The sequence below is a fragment of the Lissotriton helveticus genome, chromosome 6 (assembly GCF_964261635.1).
Source record: "Lissotriton helveticus chromosome 6, aLisHel1.1, whole genome shotgun sequence".
Lineage (NCBI taxonomy): Eukaryota > Metazoa > Chordata > Amphibia > Caudata > Salamandridae > Lissotriton > Lissotriton helveticus.
This window is the reverse complement of record NC_136067.1, coordinates 1098660084-1098680754: the sequence shown is the minus strand read 5'-3', so window position 1 is coordinate 1098680754 and position 20671 is coordinate 1098660084. Positions and strand designations below refer to the sequence as shown.

At 46.8% G+C, this 20671-nt stretch overlaps 1 protein-coding gene across 1 annotated transcript in view; it reads right to left on the bottom strand.

The window, feature by feature from the left end:
* LTBP1 (latent transforming growth factor beta binding protein 1) overlaps positions 1-20316 on the bottom strand; it is a 1223697-nt gene extending 1203381 nt beyond the window's left edge. Inside the window, exon 1 of the mRNA XM_078648754.1 lies at positions 19412-20316. Within this exon, the coding sequence (XP_078504880.1) occupies positions 19412-19845 (434 nt within the window). The 5' untranslated portion in view covers positions 19846-20316. The remainder of the gene's footprint in view (positions 1-19411) is intronic.
* Positions 20317-20671: the final 355 nt, after the last annotated feature.

Genomic DNA, 20671 nt, shown 5'->3' with positions numbered 1-20671 from the left:
TCGAGAATAGGGGTGGAGTGTTCATTTAGCCAGGATTTAGTGAGGAAAGCTATATCTATTTCTTCCCTGAGGATAGATTCAGCAATATCAGTAGCGTGTTTGGCTGCTGATCTAGAGTTGAGGAGCATGAAAGAGAGAATGCTGGACTTTTTCGTGGTGGCTGGAATAGTTTGAATGACGGTGAGTTGAGCTTGTGGTCTGGGTTTGTTGCTGGTTGAGGGGATTCTATTAGTGCTCACAATTACTGGGATAGTGAGGGGGTTGAGGAGAGCTCATCTGTGGTTTGGATTCACTGAAAGCAACCACTTCAAGATCAGATAGGGTGCGGAGAACCCGGTGGGGTCTGTGTTACAAATGGATTAAAGGAGTGAAGAGCCAAGGGGAGTGTTTGGAGGCAATGGTGGGTGAGCTGGTGTGAGGAGGTCATTTATAACTCTCTGGGGTGTGGTTTCTGGATAGCTTCGCCTGTTTAGAGATTTCACGTCTAAGGTGAGCTATGTAATTCGCCAGTGAAGTTTTTGTTCCATACGGGACAAGATCTGTGAGAGTGTGTTTTTGACGCTTCCAGTCATGTGTGCAGGAGGCTTCGAGACAAGACCTCAGGGCTAGGAGCAGAGCATGTTCGGATATGGGATGGCTCCTTACTATGCCGACTAGGCTTGAGGATAGCTAGAGTGGGGTTTAAAGGGACTAAAATAGAGTCTGGGGTTGCATCAGCAGAGCGTTTAGAAGAGGTTGGTCTAGTGATGAGGCCCGAGCAGCTAGGTTTGCTGAGTCTAACATTGCGATTTGCTACTGGGAGATTGCTGGTTGGGGTGGACAAAGGTGAGGACCCTCCACTGAGCGTTTTTGTGCTGAGTGTGATTATGGGGGAAGTAAGGTTGCTAGATGGATCCGTGGGTGGCTTTTGGCTGGATGGTGAATTAGAAGACGGAAGAAGGCGGGTCGGTTCAGGTGAGCTTGTCAGGGGTCGGTTTAGTTTAGTTTGCATTACCAGGCTTCACAAGGCCACATTATAAAAATCATGTTTAAATGTTGTGCACGAGTATTGTTCTCATTTTCTTTTTGGAAAAATCATAGGAATTTAGCTGCAGTGAAGTTCTATCTTGGTATGTGCAAAGCAATATTTTTCCATAGCTTCCTCAGCCAAAATTATGATCTTTTGAAACATTACTAGGGTAAGTGTTAAACCTCAGTTGCTGTGTTCATAATGTAGAACAGGTCACTGTATTAATCTGCATTTCTCATATTTCTGTGCAATGCACATTGCTTGCAGATAGGTGCTTTGAAAATGAGCAGTCTATTTGGGTTACTGCGTAAGTAAACTTTTAGTGCTGAATTTTTAAGTAATGTTGTGCTATGAAATTGTGTGCTCTCTTTGCCTGTAACATATTAGAGCTTGTCATTATTAATTTGACTATTGCCATATGTTTCATATAACCAATCCAAAAACTGACTTAGATCTGTACCTATAATTTCTTAAAGGCACTTTGCATTATTGCAAATTGACATCTAATTTCATTTAACGTTTTACTCTCTGTAATGATTAATTTGACATTTAAATACATCTATAAGCTAGGCACGCAAATAAGTCTAGTTGTGCCTATCAGTAAAGGTCTTGGCTGATTAATTGAGCACACAGTTCTCCCTTTCCTACAAATTAACCCTCCCTAGTGTTAATTCAGTTGGAGCGCCAACACTATCCTTAAAAAAACAAAGCTTAGGTTACGTGCTCGGACATCTTATGACACTACACCTGATGCTACACATTTCAGTGTCCAGCTAGTAGGAGTGTCTTTATTTTCCGTATAAACGCTGTTTTTGTGCATTTATATTCTTGTGAATCATTAACAAAGTGCAGATTGTAATTTTTGCTCTTGATTACACATGTATACATTGATGTAAAAAAATGTCCTATGACATGTAGAAGTGTGTTTTCCTAGCTCATGTCTTCTATATACTCTGGGGCGTCCACTGACCCCTGCTCCCATCACCACTACAACTTGCATCAATCACTATCAGCACACAACTCACCAGCATCCACAACACCTCCATCTCCACAGCAACCTTCCTGATCAGATGGAACCATGCGGGCATCAGACCCCTCCTAAAGAAAGCCTCAGCTGACCCCAACAATCTAAAAAATTATCGTTCAATCTCCCTGCTCTCCAACTCAGCCAAAGTTCTCGAGAAAGCCATCAATCAGCAGCTCACCAAATTCTTGGAACAAAACCACATACTGGAAGTCTCTCAATCAGGATTCTGTGCCAACCACCGCACTGAGACCACGCTGATCGCCGCCACTGATGATGCCAGAACACTCTTTGACTGTGGAGAAACCGTGGCCCTGATCCTCTTTGACCTATCAGCGGCACTCGACACAGTCTCCCACAACACCCTTGTTAGACTTGACATCTTTTGGCGTATTTTCTCTGAGTTTTTGCTTTCTGCCCTACCGGTTTTGACTCTGTTTTTTGCTGTCGTGGTGTTTCTGCGCACTTTTCTCACTGCTGGAGAGTGGTAAAGTGCAAATGCTCCTGTGGTAAAGTGTGTTATGGGCTGGTGTTTCCATGATTGGATATTTTATTTACTTGTTAGTCCCTAGTAAAGTGCACTGCGTGTGTCAGGACCTGTAAATCAAATGCTACCAGTGGGCCTGCAGCAATGATTGTGCCCCCCACGCGAGTAGCCGTAAAAAGGCAACTCAGACCTGCCATTGCAGAGTTTGCGCGCAGTTGGTAACTGCTGTGTCGACTTGGCAAGTGCACCCACTTGCCAGGCCCTAAACCTTTCTTTTTCTACATGTTAGTCACCCCTAAGGTAGGCCATAGGTACCCCTGTGGGCAGGGTGCAGTGTATGTGAAAGGTAGGACATGCCCTGGTGTGTGTGTGGCATGTCCTGATAGTGAATTACAGCCCATTTCGTTTTTCACTATTGCAAGGCTACCTGTTCCCCATAGGGCAAAATGGGAAGTTTGTTTGTAACATCTTATAAACATAACTGGCCCTGGGAACTAGGTAGGGAAATACAATTTAGTATGCCTGAATTCAGAATTTAAAGCTGCATCTTTTAGTGAAGGTGATTTTTAAACTCTGTGTTTGAAAATACCAGTTTAAGAAGGTAGGTATTTTCTTGCTCAGTCATCCCGTGTGCCTCTGCTGGAATGTGGATTGCCTGTCTGGGTTACGGATGACAGAAGGCTGGGGAGCAGGAGTGGCTCCAGATAGTCTAGGTAGGGTCAGGAAAGGGCTGAACAGACCTGAGTTGCAATCGGGGAAGGGGGAGGAGATTTCCTTGCACCTCAAAGGGCCTGGTCTGCCTCTGACAATGCTGTCTCCGCCTCCTGCCAGGAATTCACACCAGAGAAGGCAGAACAGGTTCTGGCTGGGCACAGACACTCTATGCCTAAGAGATCAAAGGACTTTGGGATCTAAACATTGGGGCCCAGACCCCTGAACTTTAGAACTCTTTTGGATCAAGAAGACTGCCAAGAAGAAGAGCTGGAGAAGCTGTGAGGAGGGACTACCACTTTGCTGTGCTCCTTTGCTGTGTTGGCCTGCAGTGGTTGCTTCTGTCTTGAGCAGTGAAAGGACTGGACTGAACTTTCTGCAATCTATTTTTGTGAGTTTCTCCAAGGGCTTGAACTTGCCCCCTGTTCAAGAAGTCTCAGGAACAGCAAAGACTTCAAGCTCTTCTGCCCACAGCACTGGGGACTGTGTGTTTTGAGCTGCAACAGAAGAAAAAGCAACTCAACAACATCTACGACGCCGCTGCCGACTCTGTGTCCTGAAGGCACTGCAGAGGGCGCCGCCGCAACACCGCACCGCGACCCTGTTCTCACTGACGATACCTGCTGATGCCGCCACCAAGCCACTGCTCGCACCGGGACCCGTAGGCACAGCACTCCGCACTGCTTTGCTTCACAAAGACGCCTTGGCACCACATAGGGCACCGCCGCACCGCGACCCTGGTCTCATTGACAACGCCTGTTGACTCCGCCACCGAGCCATTGCTCGCACCACGACCTGTGGGCACCGCACTACGCACCGCCTCGCTTCACAACGACGCCCTGGTATCCTTGACGATGCTGCTCCACGCCAAAATCAACACCACTGCTTGCACCATGGTTCGAGGGCACCGCTCATAAAGTTAGACGAGGCATCACCCTCATCCCGCATTGCAGACTTGGCCTACTGATGCCGGCGCCACCGACTCCAGTTCATCAGCAGACGACAACGCTTCAGGAACGGCGACACCAATGCTTTCACCATGACCGGCCAGCACCGTGACAAGCACCGCCTTCATCTCATACCGTGACCCTGGTCTCACCAATGAAGCCATCTGACGCCGCCACCGAGCTGCTGCTCGCACCACGACCTGAGGGCACCGCATGCCACACCGCTGCACTTCGCACCGCAGCACACAACGCCTGCCGATGGCAGCGCTCCTGACTCCATCAGAGTGGAGTTCAACCTGCAAGGCGTGTGATTTCAAGGGCCCCCGACAACTACTGCACCGACCTCAGGAACCGACGCCTGCGGAAGCCGTGTTTTTGGAAGCTCAACGAGAGGTCATCGACGCCCTGCATTTCTAAAAGGTACTGTTTGCGGGTCTTCCCGACACTGTAGCTGGCACGCTTTGCCGCGGTCAGCCAGAATTATTGTGATTTGTTTGCTCTCGACGCTGTGATAGCCCCGGACGGAGCTAAAGACATCAAGGAACTATTTTTAGAGCATATTTTGATAAGTGAAGATTTTTAAGAACTGTAATGTGGATTTTTAGCATTTTTGGTCGTGTCTTAAGTATATAAAAAATATTAGATATTTTTCTAAACTGGTGTGGTATCTTCTTGTAGTGCTTACACCGTATTACTGTTGGTTATGTGTAAATGTTTTACACACTGCCTCTAAGATAAGCCTGACTGCTTGGGCCAAGCTACCAAGGGGGTGAGCAGGGGTTATTTTAGGAGTCTAACTCCCTTATCCTGCCTAGGAAGAAGGGTCCCTATCAGGACAAATGTGCAAGCCCTTGCCAACTAGAAACCCTCATTTCTAACAACCCTCATCAACAGACTCCACAACATAGGCATACAGCAAGATGCCCTCAAGTGGATTGCCTCCTTCCTCACAGGATGCACACAGAGCATCCGACTGCCTCCCTTCACCTCTGCACTCAAAAATATCATATGCGGCGTACCACAAGAATCATCCCTCAGCCCCACCCTGTTGAACATCTAGATGAACCCCCTCGCAGACGTCTTCAGATCCCACGGCTCAACATAATCTCCTACACAGAAGACACAACTGATCCTCTCGCTCACCGAGGACCCCTCAAATGCCAAAACCATCTTCTGCAACACCATGACCAATGTAGCTGAATGGATGAAAGACAACTGCCTCCAACTCCAATCCAATAAAACCGAAGTGCAGATCTTCGGGAACAACACCTCAGCATGGGGCCAAAGCTGCTGGCCTGGTGAACTCGGACCCACATCGACCGACCACGCATGCAATCTGGGCATCATCCTCGACAGCCAACTGTCCTTGAAACGAAAAGTTAACGCAGTCTCATCCTCCTGCTGACACACACTTCAGGTGGATCCCAACAAACACCAGAAAGACCGCCACCCACACCCTTGTCACCAGCCGCCTCAATGACGGCAATGCCTTCTACGCCAGCATCTCCATTCAGCTCCTTAGAATACTCCAGGCCATACAGACAGCTGCAGCCAGACTCATTCTGGACCTCCCAAACTAACACACATCGCCCCCCACCTGAGAGACCTCCACTGGGTCCCCATCCAGAAAACATGCTAGTTCAAGATCCTCTAGAATGCCTACAAAGCCCTCTGTGACTTAGGACCTGTCTACCTCAACCATCGACTGAACTTCCACCAACCCGTTAGACACCTACGCTCCTCTTCGCTCGCCCTTGCACATACTCCTCGCACCCGTCACATCCGCAGCGGTGGCCGCTCCTTCTCCTACATCACTGCCAAGATCTGGAATTACCTTCCCCTCCAGCTCCGTACAGGACTCTCGCTGGTAAACTTCAGAAAGAGACTCAAGACCTGGCTCTTCGATGGTGACACCGTGCCCATATTACCCTAGGGGGGCAGTGTTGTGCTTTACAAATACTGTTTGATTGATTGATATTAACTATGTCTGCATTTAGCCATCTGTTTTTCAAAATGAATGTTTCCCCCTGACGATGTTCTGGCTGTTCTTGAGGAAATCTTCATAGCTTGGTCACAAAACATTTTTTTTCAAGAACCTTGCACTAGCTCACTGTACCCTATTCATTTGTTATAGATTTCTGTTAATCATGTAACTAGTTTGTCCTGACTTTCCGGGTGACATTACCATATAGTGTTCAGAATCAATATTCATGTATTAAGATTGTGCTTAAATGATAAGGCAATATGACGTTTAATAAAACTGTACTCTGATTTGCTGAGAATATAACACTTTCATTGTAGTACGATGATTTAGCAGTTACAGTGATTTAATATGTGAAAATAGTGTTCATAAACCTTCGATTTTAAGGGTGAACTATCAAAACATTCTCATGCTGCTAGGGATGCTGTCTGTTTTTATTTTGATTTTGCTGCTCATTTGGGACTTAGAATATTTCTGATTTTGCGCCTCTCTTTAATGTATTATTTGCTGAGAGCATTAATAGCAATGACTTCATTATCTTACGTGTCTGGTACAGGTTAAAGGGTTGAGGTAGTGGGGTGGGGGAGTCATCATACGACCTGATAGGGAAAATAAAATAAAGAAAGAAATACAACCACTTACCTCGCGTTTGCCGCGTCGCCAAGTCGAAGATGAGGCGAGCGCACTGTAAGTGGTTTAATTTATTTATTTTCCCTATCTCGTCGTATGTCGACTTCCCCTGCCGCCCGCCCGCCCGCCCTGTCCCCGCCCCACCGCTCCTACCTGTACCGGCTTAGCCTGTTCATGATAACTCTGCACCACAGCTCTTAAATTTGTGTAATAAAACCTTTAAATGTATTCCGCTCATCAGATCTCAATTATTGAGTGGGTTTTCTCTACATTGGCTGGAAGGTACCTTACTTTGGGGGCACATTGCCTCATTAAATAGAGGTTTATGGGTGTTCTATTGAGATAAAGTTTTGTAGTGTAAAAAGTTTTCGGGGGTACCCATGTCCACAGAGAGCATCTCTAAAAAGAAAGCATTAATGTTCTGTCACATAGCAACCTGAGCACCAGGGAACTAATGTAATTATCTGGTTGTTCTGTCATTGTTATCATGAGTGTCAGAGCAGTTTACCCTTAAGGCGATGCTTAAATGTATGTAGAGCTGTGGTATCACAGTATGTTTGAGTAACTGTTTAAGCTTTATTATTATTTAAATGCAGGGGTATTACAGTACAGCAAAACTGTAGTTATAGTGTTGCTTCATCTGTGTATTTTTCACAGAAATAGCACCAGACTGTATGACAAAATCAAACCCCCTGAATAATTTGAAGTGCAAGGGATTATGATCGCTGCCTTCTCTTTGGGTTAACTGAAACCCTTTTACTGTTGAGAAATTCCATGCATGAATAAACACATAATCAATGAGACAGTGCGGAGTGCCTATCTTAAACGTTTGTTTTGCTGGGCGATCAGTTTCCAACCTACCATTTAGACCAAACAACACCTTTGACCCCAAATATTTCCCTTGTGTTAGCTCTTGTCTAGTAGAAATACAATTGGGGAAATCCGCTGGCACTATATTGTATGAGCACAATATTTCTTTACATGCACAAGAACCAAGTTTTCACACTTATCTGTAACCAACCGGGATACCTTGAAAACAAGCAACCATTTACATGTTACGTTTATTGACGTCACCTTTATCACAATCCTAGTTGATATGAGTGTCATAATCTCACCCCCCAACCTCCTCCACATCGAGGCTCGACAAAATATTTTTTTCCTTGCTGGCCTGTAAAGTTGGGTGAAGCCTTCGATTACAGGGGTTTTATTGCATATCCAAGTTTCCTGTAAACATATTGTTGGAACTGGCCCTTCTTGCAGGGTCATCCTCAAACTTTTTGTTTCTTCCTCCCTTATTTTTCCTGACCCGTGGCTGTTGGCAATAGGACTCTGTGCACTTTACCACTGCTGATCAGTGCTAACGTGCATATGCTCTCTGTGTAAATTGTTATTGTGATTGGATATATATGATTGGCATATTTGTATCACCATGAAGTCCCTAGTAAAGTGCACTGGGTGTGCCAGGGCTGGTGATGACAAATGCTACTAGTGGGCCTGCAGCACTGATTGTGCCACCCACATGAGTAGCCCTAAAATGGTGTCTCAGGCCTGCCACCACAGTGCCTGTGTGCAGTCTGTGAACTGCCATGTCCTCCTGGTCAGTGTCCCCACTGACCAGGCCCAACCCTTCCCTTTTTGTGCACATTGGTCACCCCATGGAAGGCCCAAGGTACCCCCTTGGGCAGGGTGCAGTGTATGTGAAAGGTAGAGCATGTCATTGTGCAGGTGATATGCTCTGGGGGAAACAGCCTTTACAACAAAACTTTTACAACGAACTACCATTACAACGCAACTTTTACAACGCAAACTATTACAACGCATTGCTCTGGGGGGCACTCTAGGATAGGGAATAGGTTAATTTACTATCCAATAACCTTCCCTACTATCCACGGGGACTGGAGTTGGAATAGTAAATTAAACTATTCACTATCCATCGCCTGAAAACATTATGCGTTGTAATGGTATGCGTGGTAAAAACCGCGTTGTAAAGGTAGGCGTTGTAAAAGTATGCGTTGTAACGTCATACATCCATGCTCTGGTAGTGAATTACAGCCATTTTCGTTTTTCACTGCTGCAAGGCTATCTTGCTCCATAGGCTATCATGGGGAATGCTGGCTATAGTGGCTACCAGCATTTCTTCCCATAGGAACAAGATAGGACATAAAAGTCTAGTATCCCTGAACTCAGAATTTAATAACACACCTTTTGGGAAAGGTTGTTTTTAAATCCTGTGTTTGAGAACAGCACTTTTAGAAAGTTGCTGTTCTCTTGTCTGACCCTTCTGTGTGCCTTGGCCTGTTTGTGTATTGACAGTCTGGTTTGAGAGTGACAGGGGCTGGGGATTCCCCAGGAGGCTGGCTGAGTCAGCCCTAGGCTGAATGACTGCATTTGCAACTTGAGTGGTGGGAGGAGATAGCACCTGGGCCTGAATAGGGCTGTGCCTGCCTTCCACAATGCTGGCTCCACCTCCTGCTGGGAGGCTGACGACCCTCCCCCTCACTCTGAAAGGAAAGGAGCAGCCAGGAAAACAAAGTGCTCAAGAAACACCCAGAAGTGGTTCAGACCGGGCTCAGGGCCCACTTGCACAAAGAGAACAAAGACTTTTAGGGGTATAAGTACAGGACCCCTGACAACAGAAAATTAGATCATCCTGGAATCAAGAAGGAACCTCTGCCAAGGAGAAAGCTGAAACTGAAGAAGGAAGATTGTCCAGCTGTTGCTCTGCTGGATTGCCCTGCTGTTGCTTTGCTGCCAAGGAGAGGGGAAGGACTTTGCTTTGTGCTGTGTCCCCTTGCTTGAAGGAATCTCCAAGGGCCTGAGAAGAGCTAGCTCCCTGGTCTGAAGTCCCAGGAACAAAAGGACTTCACCCCCAGCTTCCCCTGAGCTCTACTGAAAGAGTTATGTCCTTCCTGGAGTGCTTGGCCCATGTGTGGTGCCTCTGGAAGTTGTACCTGTGTTGGGAAGCTGGAAACTAAGCTTGAGAGACTTTGCTACAGAAAAGTTATTGCATCGCTCGCTGCGGAGCGCATCCCCGACAGTGCGAGGAAATTTCCGTCTCTACGAAGGTCGAGATCGTCACAGAGCCTGTTGCCGCTGTCAGAGCCGTCGCACCTTCGCTTGCGGGACGCACCCGATCGTTGCAGAGCCTGTCGTTGCTGGGTGAGATCGCCGCACCGCCTGCTTGCGGACCGCATCACGTCGCTGCGAGAGTCATCACCGAAGCCATCGCATCGAGGAGCTGCGAGAGAGAAGATCACCGCTGGTCCGCGCATCGTCGCCCCGGAGATCGTCGCAACTCCAAAGATCGTCGCATCAAGCCTTTGCGAGAGCAAACTTCCTACAGAACCTACGCACCGGAATCCATACAAGTGGCCTTCCTCCCCATACAGACCGGATTCGTCGCTACGCGCCCGCTGCTGCAGCGGGGCTGTCGCATCGCCTCCCCAGGGTCTCAGGAGCAACGCATCGCTTGTTTTTCCACCGCACCAGCTTCTTCTTTTGGAACTTTGGCACAACTAAAGGTACTGTAAGCTAAACGTGACGCAACTGTGAACTTTTCACGTAACTGTGGATTATTTTATCGCAACCTAAAGATTTTGATCGCAACCTAAAGAATTTTATCGCAACCTTAAGAACTCTTTTGAAACCATATTCTTGAACTGTGTATGTTGGATTTTTGTTGTTCTGGTCTTGTGTAGTTTAGATTAAAATACCTTTATTTTTCTAAACTGTTGTGGAGTCAGTTTGTGGTGTTTTCACTGTGTTACTGTGAGTGTTGGTGCAAATACTTTACACATTGCCTCTGGTTAGCCTAGACTGCTCGTGCCATGCTACCTAGAGGGTGAGCAGGGGTTTTCTTAGAGGGTTTCCTCCTTACCCGGACTAGAAGCAAGGGTCCCTACTGGGACAGTGGTACCTACACCTGCCAACTAGAGACCCCCATTTCTAACACATATAATCTCTACACACTGGGCTAGTTGTTTTATACTTTTGACTTTCGTTTGTCCTCCTGGCCCATTTGGGTTCCATGATATAATTTTCAAGCTATGCGACAACTCATTATCCTAAATGATTTCGCTAAGAGAATCAGACTTGTTCTGATCCCACTGGGGTAGGCCTAGATAACTATTTTCTAGACTCCAGGTATCCTAAGGTTTACTAGACTCTGAGTTTTCAACAGCTATTCTGTTTTCTTTTTCCCCGCACATACCTGTCTTTTACCTAACCCTGCATGACATTTCAGAAAAGCACTTCCTTGTTGATTACTCCCCTCCAATTCCACTTCTGAGATTAACTTTATCCCTTCTTTCAGTATCTCCTTTTCAGCATTTACAATAGCTGCCTTTAACAGCCCTGATAACACTAAAACCTTGGGGATGCCCTTACCTTTATTATTGTGGCTAAAGCCTACCTGCCTCAGATCCTTTGACCCAATTTCTCTCAAACTTGGGCATTTAGAAAAAGAAAATAGAAGCTGGGACCGATTTAGGGGTATGATCTTCCTCGGTTTTTCCTCCTCTTCTTTATTTTGGATTGTTCGAAGTATAACCACATATTGCCACTTGTTTCTACTACTTTGGTACCAGTATTTTCTCTTCCCTGTTTATTCTTCTTACTGGTTATCACTTTAGGTAATCTTCCACCTTCAACTAAGTTCCTGAAATCTTCCTTTCGCCCCTGGGTTTTTTCACGTGTTTTGTCCGCTTTATCCTCCCTACTATTCTTTAAAGTGATTTTTAGATGCCTCTTTTTTTCCACTGCAACATTCACCACTCTTGATAAGCTCTTCAATAACTCCACTGCCCCACTACTTCTTGCTGTAGTTTTTCTATTTTTAGGGGTTGCTCGTTGTAAACCCCTTTCACCCCTTCCTTTCCTTAAGACCTTTAGCTTTTGCTGTTGTTGCACCCACCATCTTATTTTTGTCTGTGGATTATAGTGTCTATACCAAGTGTGTTCTCCCCGTTTCTTAAACAGCATCGGAAATCTAGAGATATAAACCTCCTGCAATATATTGGCTTGCTCAGTGTCCCCGGCACAACCCTGATTTGAGGTGTCTGGAACCGATCTTACTACTGAAGGCAATATGCCCCTAATCCCCTTGCAGGGTTTCTTGCAACATAATAACATATTCAGCATTGAGGCTGAGGGTGTTGCTGAAATGTCTATGTCCAATGTAATGTTACGCGCCGACCCTTCTATGGGCTCAGTTCCTTGGTTTACAGACTGACCCATACACTTATCAGGCTTAGACTTTGTAGCGGGTCAAAATAATGTCTCTGGTCACTCCTTATCCCGTCTGGGGCATTCCCCTCACGTTCCAGTTCTTCATCATCGATCATAGAGAAAATCCGTGGAGATGAGGACAATCTAGGTTCCAAATTGGATTCAATTCGGCTTAAGTTAATTTGATTTAAAAAATGATACATCTGAATTTGGTGTACAGTACTCAGTAACCTCATGTGCATTTAGCTTTTCTTTGTTAATGTCCAGGGTTCTCACTGGGGAATGCATCTTCTTAAAGTGCTTGCCCACAAAGTCCTTTATTGATTTTGACACTAGCGCTCCCCCTTTCACTCCCAGTTGGTATTATCAGTTACAACTTTCTTCCTTGTAGTTCTCCTGATGGCCTCTTTTTGTTTTCCTTGGGGCTTCCCATACTCTCTGTTAATGTCCAATTTTCACTTGAAGACTCATTGATCATTTTGGGGGTCTTTTCGCGCTTTACATACTTTTTGCTTCCATGGTGCCATCCTTCAGGGCTCCTTCCATTTCCCGTGTATTTTATATGGTTATTTATCAGTTACATTGGATTTTGGGTTTGGGGTGTAGATTTCAGGCTTCCTTCCTACCAAAGTGCTGCTCCGCTAATAGCCTCCACCACCCTTTTCACAGACTTTCGGGCTAATACCTGGCATGAGTATTTCTACAACAATAAAAAATTACTTTTTATGTTCGGAGAGTACCCTTACGTTGGATACAAAAAGCACTTACCTCTGCTGAGTGAAGGCTGGATGACCGTGTCTCATACGGAAACGCTAGATATACCTCGAGCGGCAATTCTTTTTCTTGCGCTTTTCAAGTGCCAGGTAGGCTCCAATATTGTTGGACCTTCTTCTTTGCAGTTTAGCCCATAGTTGTGGTTGGTAGAAATGGGCTCTGGCGGGGGGGGCTACCACCGCAGGCCAGGGACTTTATGCCCCTGCACCTCCTTTCTCAATTGCTCACCCTATGTTTCCCCCCTCCTTCCTTAAGCTTCTTCTCGCCAACTCAGTTTCTTTAAATTTTAGTACAGCTGCTATCTGCATCCAGCACCACACACTTGAGCACCAGGCCATGGGCACCCTTCGCGCCTATGTTCTTCGCTGACCACCAGCGTCATTGGGGATCGTAATAGTACTGGATCCTGTGTTATTCTAGATGTTCCTTCTGCAATGTTTTCCGCGTTGCGACCATACAGCATCCCAGCGTTCGAGCGTAACGCTGCAGGAAATGAGGAGGTGAGGCGTGACATGGAAAGTGAGGCACAGCAGTTGGATGGCGTCAATAGCACGGTCAGCCGCACAGCAGAGGAGGGATTCTGTCAAGGACGTACTGCACAGTTTCAGGGTCCTCACAGAGGAGGAGGTCGCATTTGATAGGGGCAGAAAAGGCAAGCAGGGGCGTTTGTTACTTTCCTATGCCCTGTTACTATCCATTTCCCTAAATCCTAGGTGCAAAGAGTATGCTTTATGTAAAATCTACTGTGTTAACTACTGCCCAGTAACAGCTTTAGTTCCGTTTTAAGACTCCAAACAAGGAGCGGCAACAAAAAGCTTGAAGTTGTCTGGTTAGGTGTTTAGGTCTTGGCCACGTGGCCCAGGAGCTGAGTAGTGTGCGTGTAACAGGAGAACTACCTGGTTAAAGCTGTTATATAAAACTTTAGTTGCCCTTTTACCATCTAGGTACTTTTTAAAAGTTAGTGGAAAACTGTACACTGAAATATCCCTGGCATAGCTGCTAAGTGATTCCATATCTTATTTGGAATTTTCAGTCAACACTAGCTTTTCAGCCAACGCCATTTTGAATGTTGATCCATGCTTAGAATGTCTAAAACTGAAACTACATGTTCCGGAAAGCTAAAGAAAGGCTAGGACTAGCTAAAGGTGTAAGACATGTTTGGCGGCAATGCCTCTGGGATCTCTATGAGTAGGGACCAATCTTCCTCAGAAGCTATGATTCACATAAAAAACATGAAAAAATGGGCAGAGATGAGACCTGGAACAGACAAAGGCATCAGCCTATCTGTTCCAGGCCTTATCTCTGCCCATCTAACTAAGTTTGATTTTAACAAAGAGAAGCACTTAACAATATGATGAAAAAACGTCATACCGAATGTGTGACAAAAGCAAAAAGGATACCCGAAGCGAAAGAAAACAACTAGGAAAGTGAAAGCACGCCATGCGCGTTGTGCATGCCTAGCCACATTTAAGAACAACTTTCTGGCTAGACTGATGTATCAGCACTCAAGACACCACAGGGCCATTTCAAGCGCTCTGTTCCACCCCCCGTCAGCGTGCAGCAGCAGGAACTCCAAGGCTCGAAGTTCTCTGCAAAACCTCTTGCAGGTTTTAAAGGTTGCAAAAGGAGTTCGATTTTAACAAAGCGAAGCACTTAACAATATGGTGAACAAAACATCATACCAAATGTGTGACAAAAGCGAAAAGGATACCCGAAGCTAATGAAAACAACTAGGAAAGTGAAAGCGCGCCATGCGCGTTGTGTGCCAAGCCACATTTAAGAACAACTTTCTGGCTAGACTGATGTATCAGCACTCAAGACACCACAGGGCCATTCCAAGCGCTCTGTCCCCCCTACCCCCCCGTCAGCGTGCGACAGCAGGAACTCCCAAGCTCAAAGTTCTCTGTAAATCCTCCTGCTAGTTTTAAAAGTTGAAAACGATTTCGATTTTAACAAAGACAAGCACTTAACAATATGGTGAAAAAATGTCATACCGAATGTGTGGCAATAGCGAAAAGGATACCCGAAGCGAAAGAAAACAACTAGGAAAGTGAAAGCGTGACATCCACGTTGTGCGTGCCAAGCCACATTTAAGAACAACTTTCTGGCTAGACTGATGTATCAGCATTCAAGACACCACAGGGCCATTCCAAGCACTTTGTTCCCCCGTCAGCGCACGACTGCAGGAACTCCCAGGCTCGAAGTTCTCTGCAAAACCTCCTGCTAGTTTTAAAAGTTGCAAAACAAGTTTGATTTTAACAAAGCGAAGCACTTAACCATATGGTGAAAAAATGTCATACCAAATGTGTGACATAAGCGAAAAGGATACCCGAAAAGAAAGAAAACAACAGACGCTGGGCTGGGGAAGCCGTACCTTCTGTTCTTTGAATGCATTGTAAAAGGGCTTTCCTCAGACACGCATCTCTGGCAAAGACAGTTTTTATTGCCCTGCTATATTGCACATCATAAAGAGAAGAAATACCATCAGGACAGCCGACAAGCAAAGGATCAAGTCCGGATGGGCAGTCCGAAAAGGAGACAGGGCGGAAACAAAAAAGCCTCAGTTTCAATCGGAGGCTACCGTTTTACATAAACGATGATGCCAGCCAATGAAAATGAAGAGTAGGGCTTCAAGTCCGGTTCTGAAATCTCCTCTACCAGAATATGTCTCGCAGAGCGAGCAGCACATGCACGCTGCAACGCTAGACGAGACCTAAAAAAGAAAGGGTAGAATTATTTATTGTTTTCCTACCTAGCACACACATGTTGAAACTCTACACCTGCCTCAATGAGTCCTTCCAAGTACTACTGTTCTATAATAACAACATCTCCAGCCTTGATACTCTCTCCTAATAGGTAGTATGACGTTACAACGCATGCTTTTACCTCGCATGCCGTTACAACACCACCACCGACTTGCTGTCGGGGGTGCGCTGGAGTTTGGAATAGTATAATTTACTATTCCAACTCCATTCTGTGCAACAGTAGGGAAGGTGTTGGAGTTAAATCCAACACCTTATACCCCCTACAGCAAGCCATTTTCGTTGTAATGGCATGCAGGGTAAAAGCATGCGTTGTAGTGCATATGTTGTAACAGTTGTTTCCCAATATCTAGTGTAGCTGCTTTCCTTTCTCTCTTCTTGGACTCAGTACTATGCGAGCTATGGTTCGTATGCCCCATATACGTGATAGCCTACTCTTCATTAAGATTTAATTCAAGTTCTATTCGGTCATCATTTAGTATTTCAAACCTCAAAATGGGAGAGAGCATGCTAAATGCTTGATTTTCTGCCTGGTGAGCAAAACATAGAATGTGTGGTGCTTGCCCACCAAACTTGCGACAGATCCGACCTGATGAAAACTATGTAGACAAAGTGCACGAGTTTGGGCCGCCACTTCATATTTCAGAATCCTGATGCGCTTGAATTCTCTGCAAAGCCTTCTCCACACTGGTAAGGATGGAACTGTCAGTTTGTATTCTTGTAGGAGACTCATCTTTTAGCTGCAAATTCTACAATACTCCGAGATTGCGAATAATCAGCACAGGAAACATATGTGCAGGTGTGTGCTGTGCTTGCAAGTAATGTATGCCTGGTTATGCACATAGCCCCCCACTACCAGCTGTTACACCCCTATTGCGGAGGAAAAACTCAAAGTAGCTGGAATTTGGTGCAGGGAAACAGTCCGAATTGTACATTCCAGCCCCAAGCTAACCTTGCACCAAATCCCATGATACTTGTAATGAGGGCTACATTTCCTGAATGGGCGTGCAATCATCGACGTGTCCAGATTGTAAGAGGAATCTCCTGTGACATGCTATGCACATTTGTTTAACAACCAGGAAGGAGGACCTCTTTGACAACTCATAAAACTTTTAGAATGCCCCTCCAACACGTGTCAGTGCTTCTAACTTGGTTCCACCTGGATCTGCCATAAATTGTGCAGAAGGTGCTCCAATCCATGCAGTATTCACAAGACACGAGGTGGAGGGTGTGTATAAGAAAAAATAGATACTTTTAGAACAGCAATGCACACGGTGTGTGTCAACTGGTGATGTTTTCTAACTGCACGTAAACTTGTTTGTGCATGACACATTATGCACATGTAGGTTCGAAAAATATAAGAAAGTCACCACTGATGGAAATCTTTCACAGTACTAACATCAAATTTATGGAATTGCATCAAAGACAAGAAACATCCAAGACCACCTTCAGGAAGGCAATCAAGGCCGAGCTCTTTCCCAACAGATGACTTTGGGCCACATCGACCTAGAACCAATCTTCCACAAGAGGATGAAAGTCACTCGCACACCTACGTGTCTCTCAATTTAAAGCACCGGCTATAGGATGCCTTCCATTGCCCAATACTCTTCTCTCCATTACACGCTCATACACCGCGAAATATTACACGATAATAGAGCAACACTCAGGTCATCACACTCAACACAAAAACACCACCCACATACGCCGTTCTACACACCCACACCCGTGACCCTTCCAAACAAGCCTAGCCTGCGAAGTAGCATGCTATCCGTCCACCAAAGTGCCTAGGCACTTGTCGGTTGGATAAAGCACTGTATATAAGGGGTTAATCTTCCTTGCCCCAACCCTGCGCCAGCCAGGCAAGATACAGACAACCTGTGCATTGTCACACATAATAATTGTTTATCCCTTTTAGGTAGTTTCCGTTTTCGTTTCTGTGACGAAAGGGGCTCTGTGGGGTGTTCCTGATTCCGTGATCCCCGCACAAAGACCCCCGTCTTCTGTCCCGCTCCAGCTCCCGCCACGGCCTCTTTTGACAGAACGGGACATGCTGCTTCTCGCTTGGCCTCCGACCAACATTCCTCAGCCGCACACAGGATAGCCACGAGTGGTACAGTATCCAGGCAGTGCTGTGGGAACGGCCCCGGGGTGCAGCTTGTACACTGGCAGACACACGGAGCACGGTCTCAACAGCGCACTTAGGGGGCCACTTCCGGCCTCCGGCGCGTGACGCAGCTGCACACAGGTGACGCAGGCCCCCGCTGCAGCGCGTGACGCAGCAGCACACAGGTGACGCAGGTCGGGTGGCAGGAAGTGGGAGCTGAATTAGCGCGTGGATCGATGAGGAAACTGGGAACTATTGAATGTGCTCTTAATGCCTACAAGTGTGTGTATGCACAAGCGCTGTGTGGTGCTAGGAGAACGTGAAAAAAATTCCCAAGCTTTCCTGTTCCCGGTTGAACAAGTTCACCTTAAAGTACGGAAGAAGGGAAGGGGCATATTGACACATTTGTTACTCGAACACAAAATACCAAGATTTTACCATGACGTATTTGATACAGAGTAACTCCTGTTTCTGTAATGTATTTAGCACTGGCGGATATCTCAAAATATTATAGTCAGGCCACTGGAATTATGTGGCAGGAAAGGAGCAAATTATGCCGAAGGTTGACTAATTTATGCAAGGCAAATTATGGGGCATAGTGCTGCACATTTTGTGATGGTTTTACCTAATTATTTTCTAATTTGTATTACACTTGTAGCACTGTCTGGACATAGGTTGCACCTCGTTAGAGCCAGTTTAATGCCCAATTATTCAGGGTCGGACTGGTCATAGCGGGCATCAGGTACCTGGAACGATGAGGGCCGGTTTTGGAGCTTTGGGGGGCAGATTTGTTACTGGAAGCTGGTTTTGCCCTGCAAAGGCAGCAGTGCCAGGGGCCGGTTTACTTAAGCGGCAGTGCTTCACACTTGCAACATCACCCCCATCCCCTCCAAGTTTGATCACATTTCCAGAGCTGCTTTTTGTTCTCAGTCTGGCCCTGCAAATATAGCATTAACAACAAAAAGGTGACCAGCCAACCTCTAAAAGGCCATTCCACTCCTTGACAACACATGTTGCTGCGTTTTTACACACTTCTGAACTGTGTGAGGTAGAAACACATTTGTGTTACAATCTGCAGATTATGAAACAGATGATGGATTATGTGGCAAATCCATAACTATGCGAAAAACGCCAATTAATTGCGCAATTCCAGTGTCCTTGATTATAGTGTTGGAGTTTAAGCGTGTGCGTTGGAGTATGCGTAGGAATGTGTATTTCTCGGAGTGAGTTGTATTGGCATTACAGAGAGTGTGCTATGTGTTAGAAATCTATTAGTGGAAGTGAGTTATGCAAAGCTGCATGTGCATGACATTACGTAAGTGTATTACTGGGAGGTTATTTAATGTTGTGGCTCTATATGTGGTATTTTGTGTGCACCGGTTTAAAACCTGGCGGATCTATTTAACTTTTCATCCGTCTGAAGACTATATTAAACGAGCAACACTGAGGTAGGTAACAATACTTTGGTAATCTCGCAGTAGCACCACGAGACCCCTCGGGTAAACATGCGCTCTACAAGTGCGCCTCTTATGGAATATATTTCATGTGTCACAATATGTGATATATATTATTCTCGTGTAATACCAGACGCGAGCTGCGTATTTGCATTATGTGTATTATACTATTCTGGCTACACTTGGCACACTATTTAACATATTACTTGAGCTAAATATTGCGCATATAAAGTAAACATTTACGTCATTAGCCACACGGTACCACTGTGCATGAAGCAGCATCACCCTTTACTCCTGCTTACCCCTGCAGCTGGTGTTTCTGGTGCACTTGCTGGGGGCTGCTGCGGGTCACTTGCTGCGCTGTGCTGTGCCCGCCGCTCTGCTGCTGGCTGCTGTGCCGCACCGCCGCCTGGCTGCTGCCACCTCCTCCTCCGGCCGCCTGCGGGTGCAGCTGCACGCCGGGCCTGAGCTGGACGTGCAGGCCGGGCCCGAGCGGGCTCATGCGGCGGCTCCTCTCCTGGGCGCCCCCGCTGCGGTGGCGGCCGCTGAGCTCCACGCTGTACGTCCTCCGGTGCCCTCCCCAGAGCGGCGCCGGGCCGCTGAAGCCGGCCTGGCCCTGGTGCTGCTGCACCACGTAGGAGAACCTCCGCACCCTGCCGGCCTCGGCAGGGTCCGGCTGCCCCGCCGGGAGACAGGCACACAGCACCAGGCTCCACCTGACCCAGTGCACTTCCATATCCACGAAAAGAAAAATGCAAACGCTTCTCCTCTCTTTTAAGTTTGCACTTTTTTTTTGTTCGGTTTCAAACCCCTCCTTGGTTTTGCCTTGCAGCCCCCCTCGCCTCTGCCCCCGGAGTGCCTCCTTCCACTCCACCTATGGGACCCCCCCCCCTGCCTAGAGTGAAAGAACACTTTCAGCAACAAAGACAGACAAGTTGTAGCCCAGAGCTCTTAAAACATAGCTGGCACGAGGGAGGGGGCGACGGGAAGACCCGAGCTGCTTAAAACAGCAGCTGACATAAAAAGATGGCAGAGGAGGCGAAGGTTGAGGTGTTCCCGGGAGGCTGCTGTTGAGAGCAGATGTGGAAGCCGGCTGCCAGGGTCCCCCGTGCTTGTATGTGTCCGTGAGGAAGTGTGTACACGCCAGGAGACCGGCTGGAAAAGTCTTGGAAAAGTTTTCCTTCTCCCTCGCTGCCCGTGTGAGGCTGTCAGAGCAGCAGCAGCCAATCTCAGGCAGACATGACGTCAGGCAAGAGCCCTAATTGGGGAGCACCAGAGAAAGGGGCCGGGGCGTCCCAGTGCGCGCAGTTCACTTGGTCATCGCTCGGCTCGGGGGAGTCAGGTTTATATGGACCCCTCTCCTATTCCCACCCCCCGTGCCCGCTGTAGCTCCCTCAAGCCCCCCCCCCCCCCCCCAAACACACACACACGTCTCCCTCACCAGACCAGACAGACACCCTGCGCTGGGAAATTGTCCTGACTGGTTTACTTTGGAATGAGAGAAGCAGGCATTCACATGTCTGCCCATGTATTCACGTGGTGAAAACTTTTTTGCTGTGATG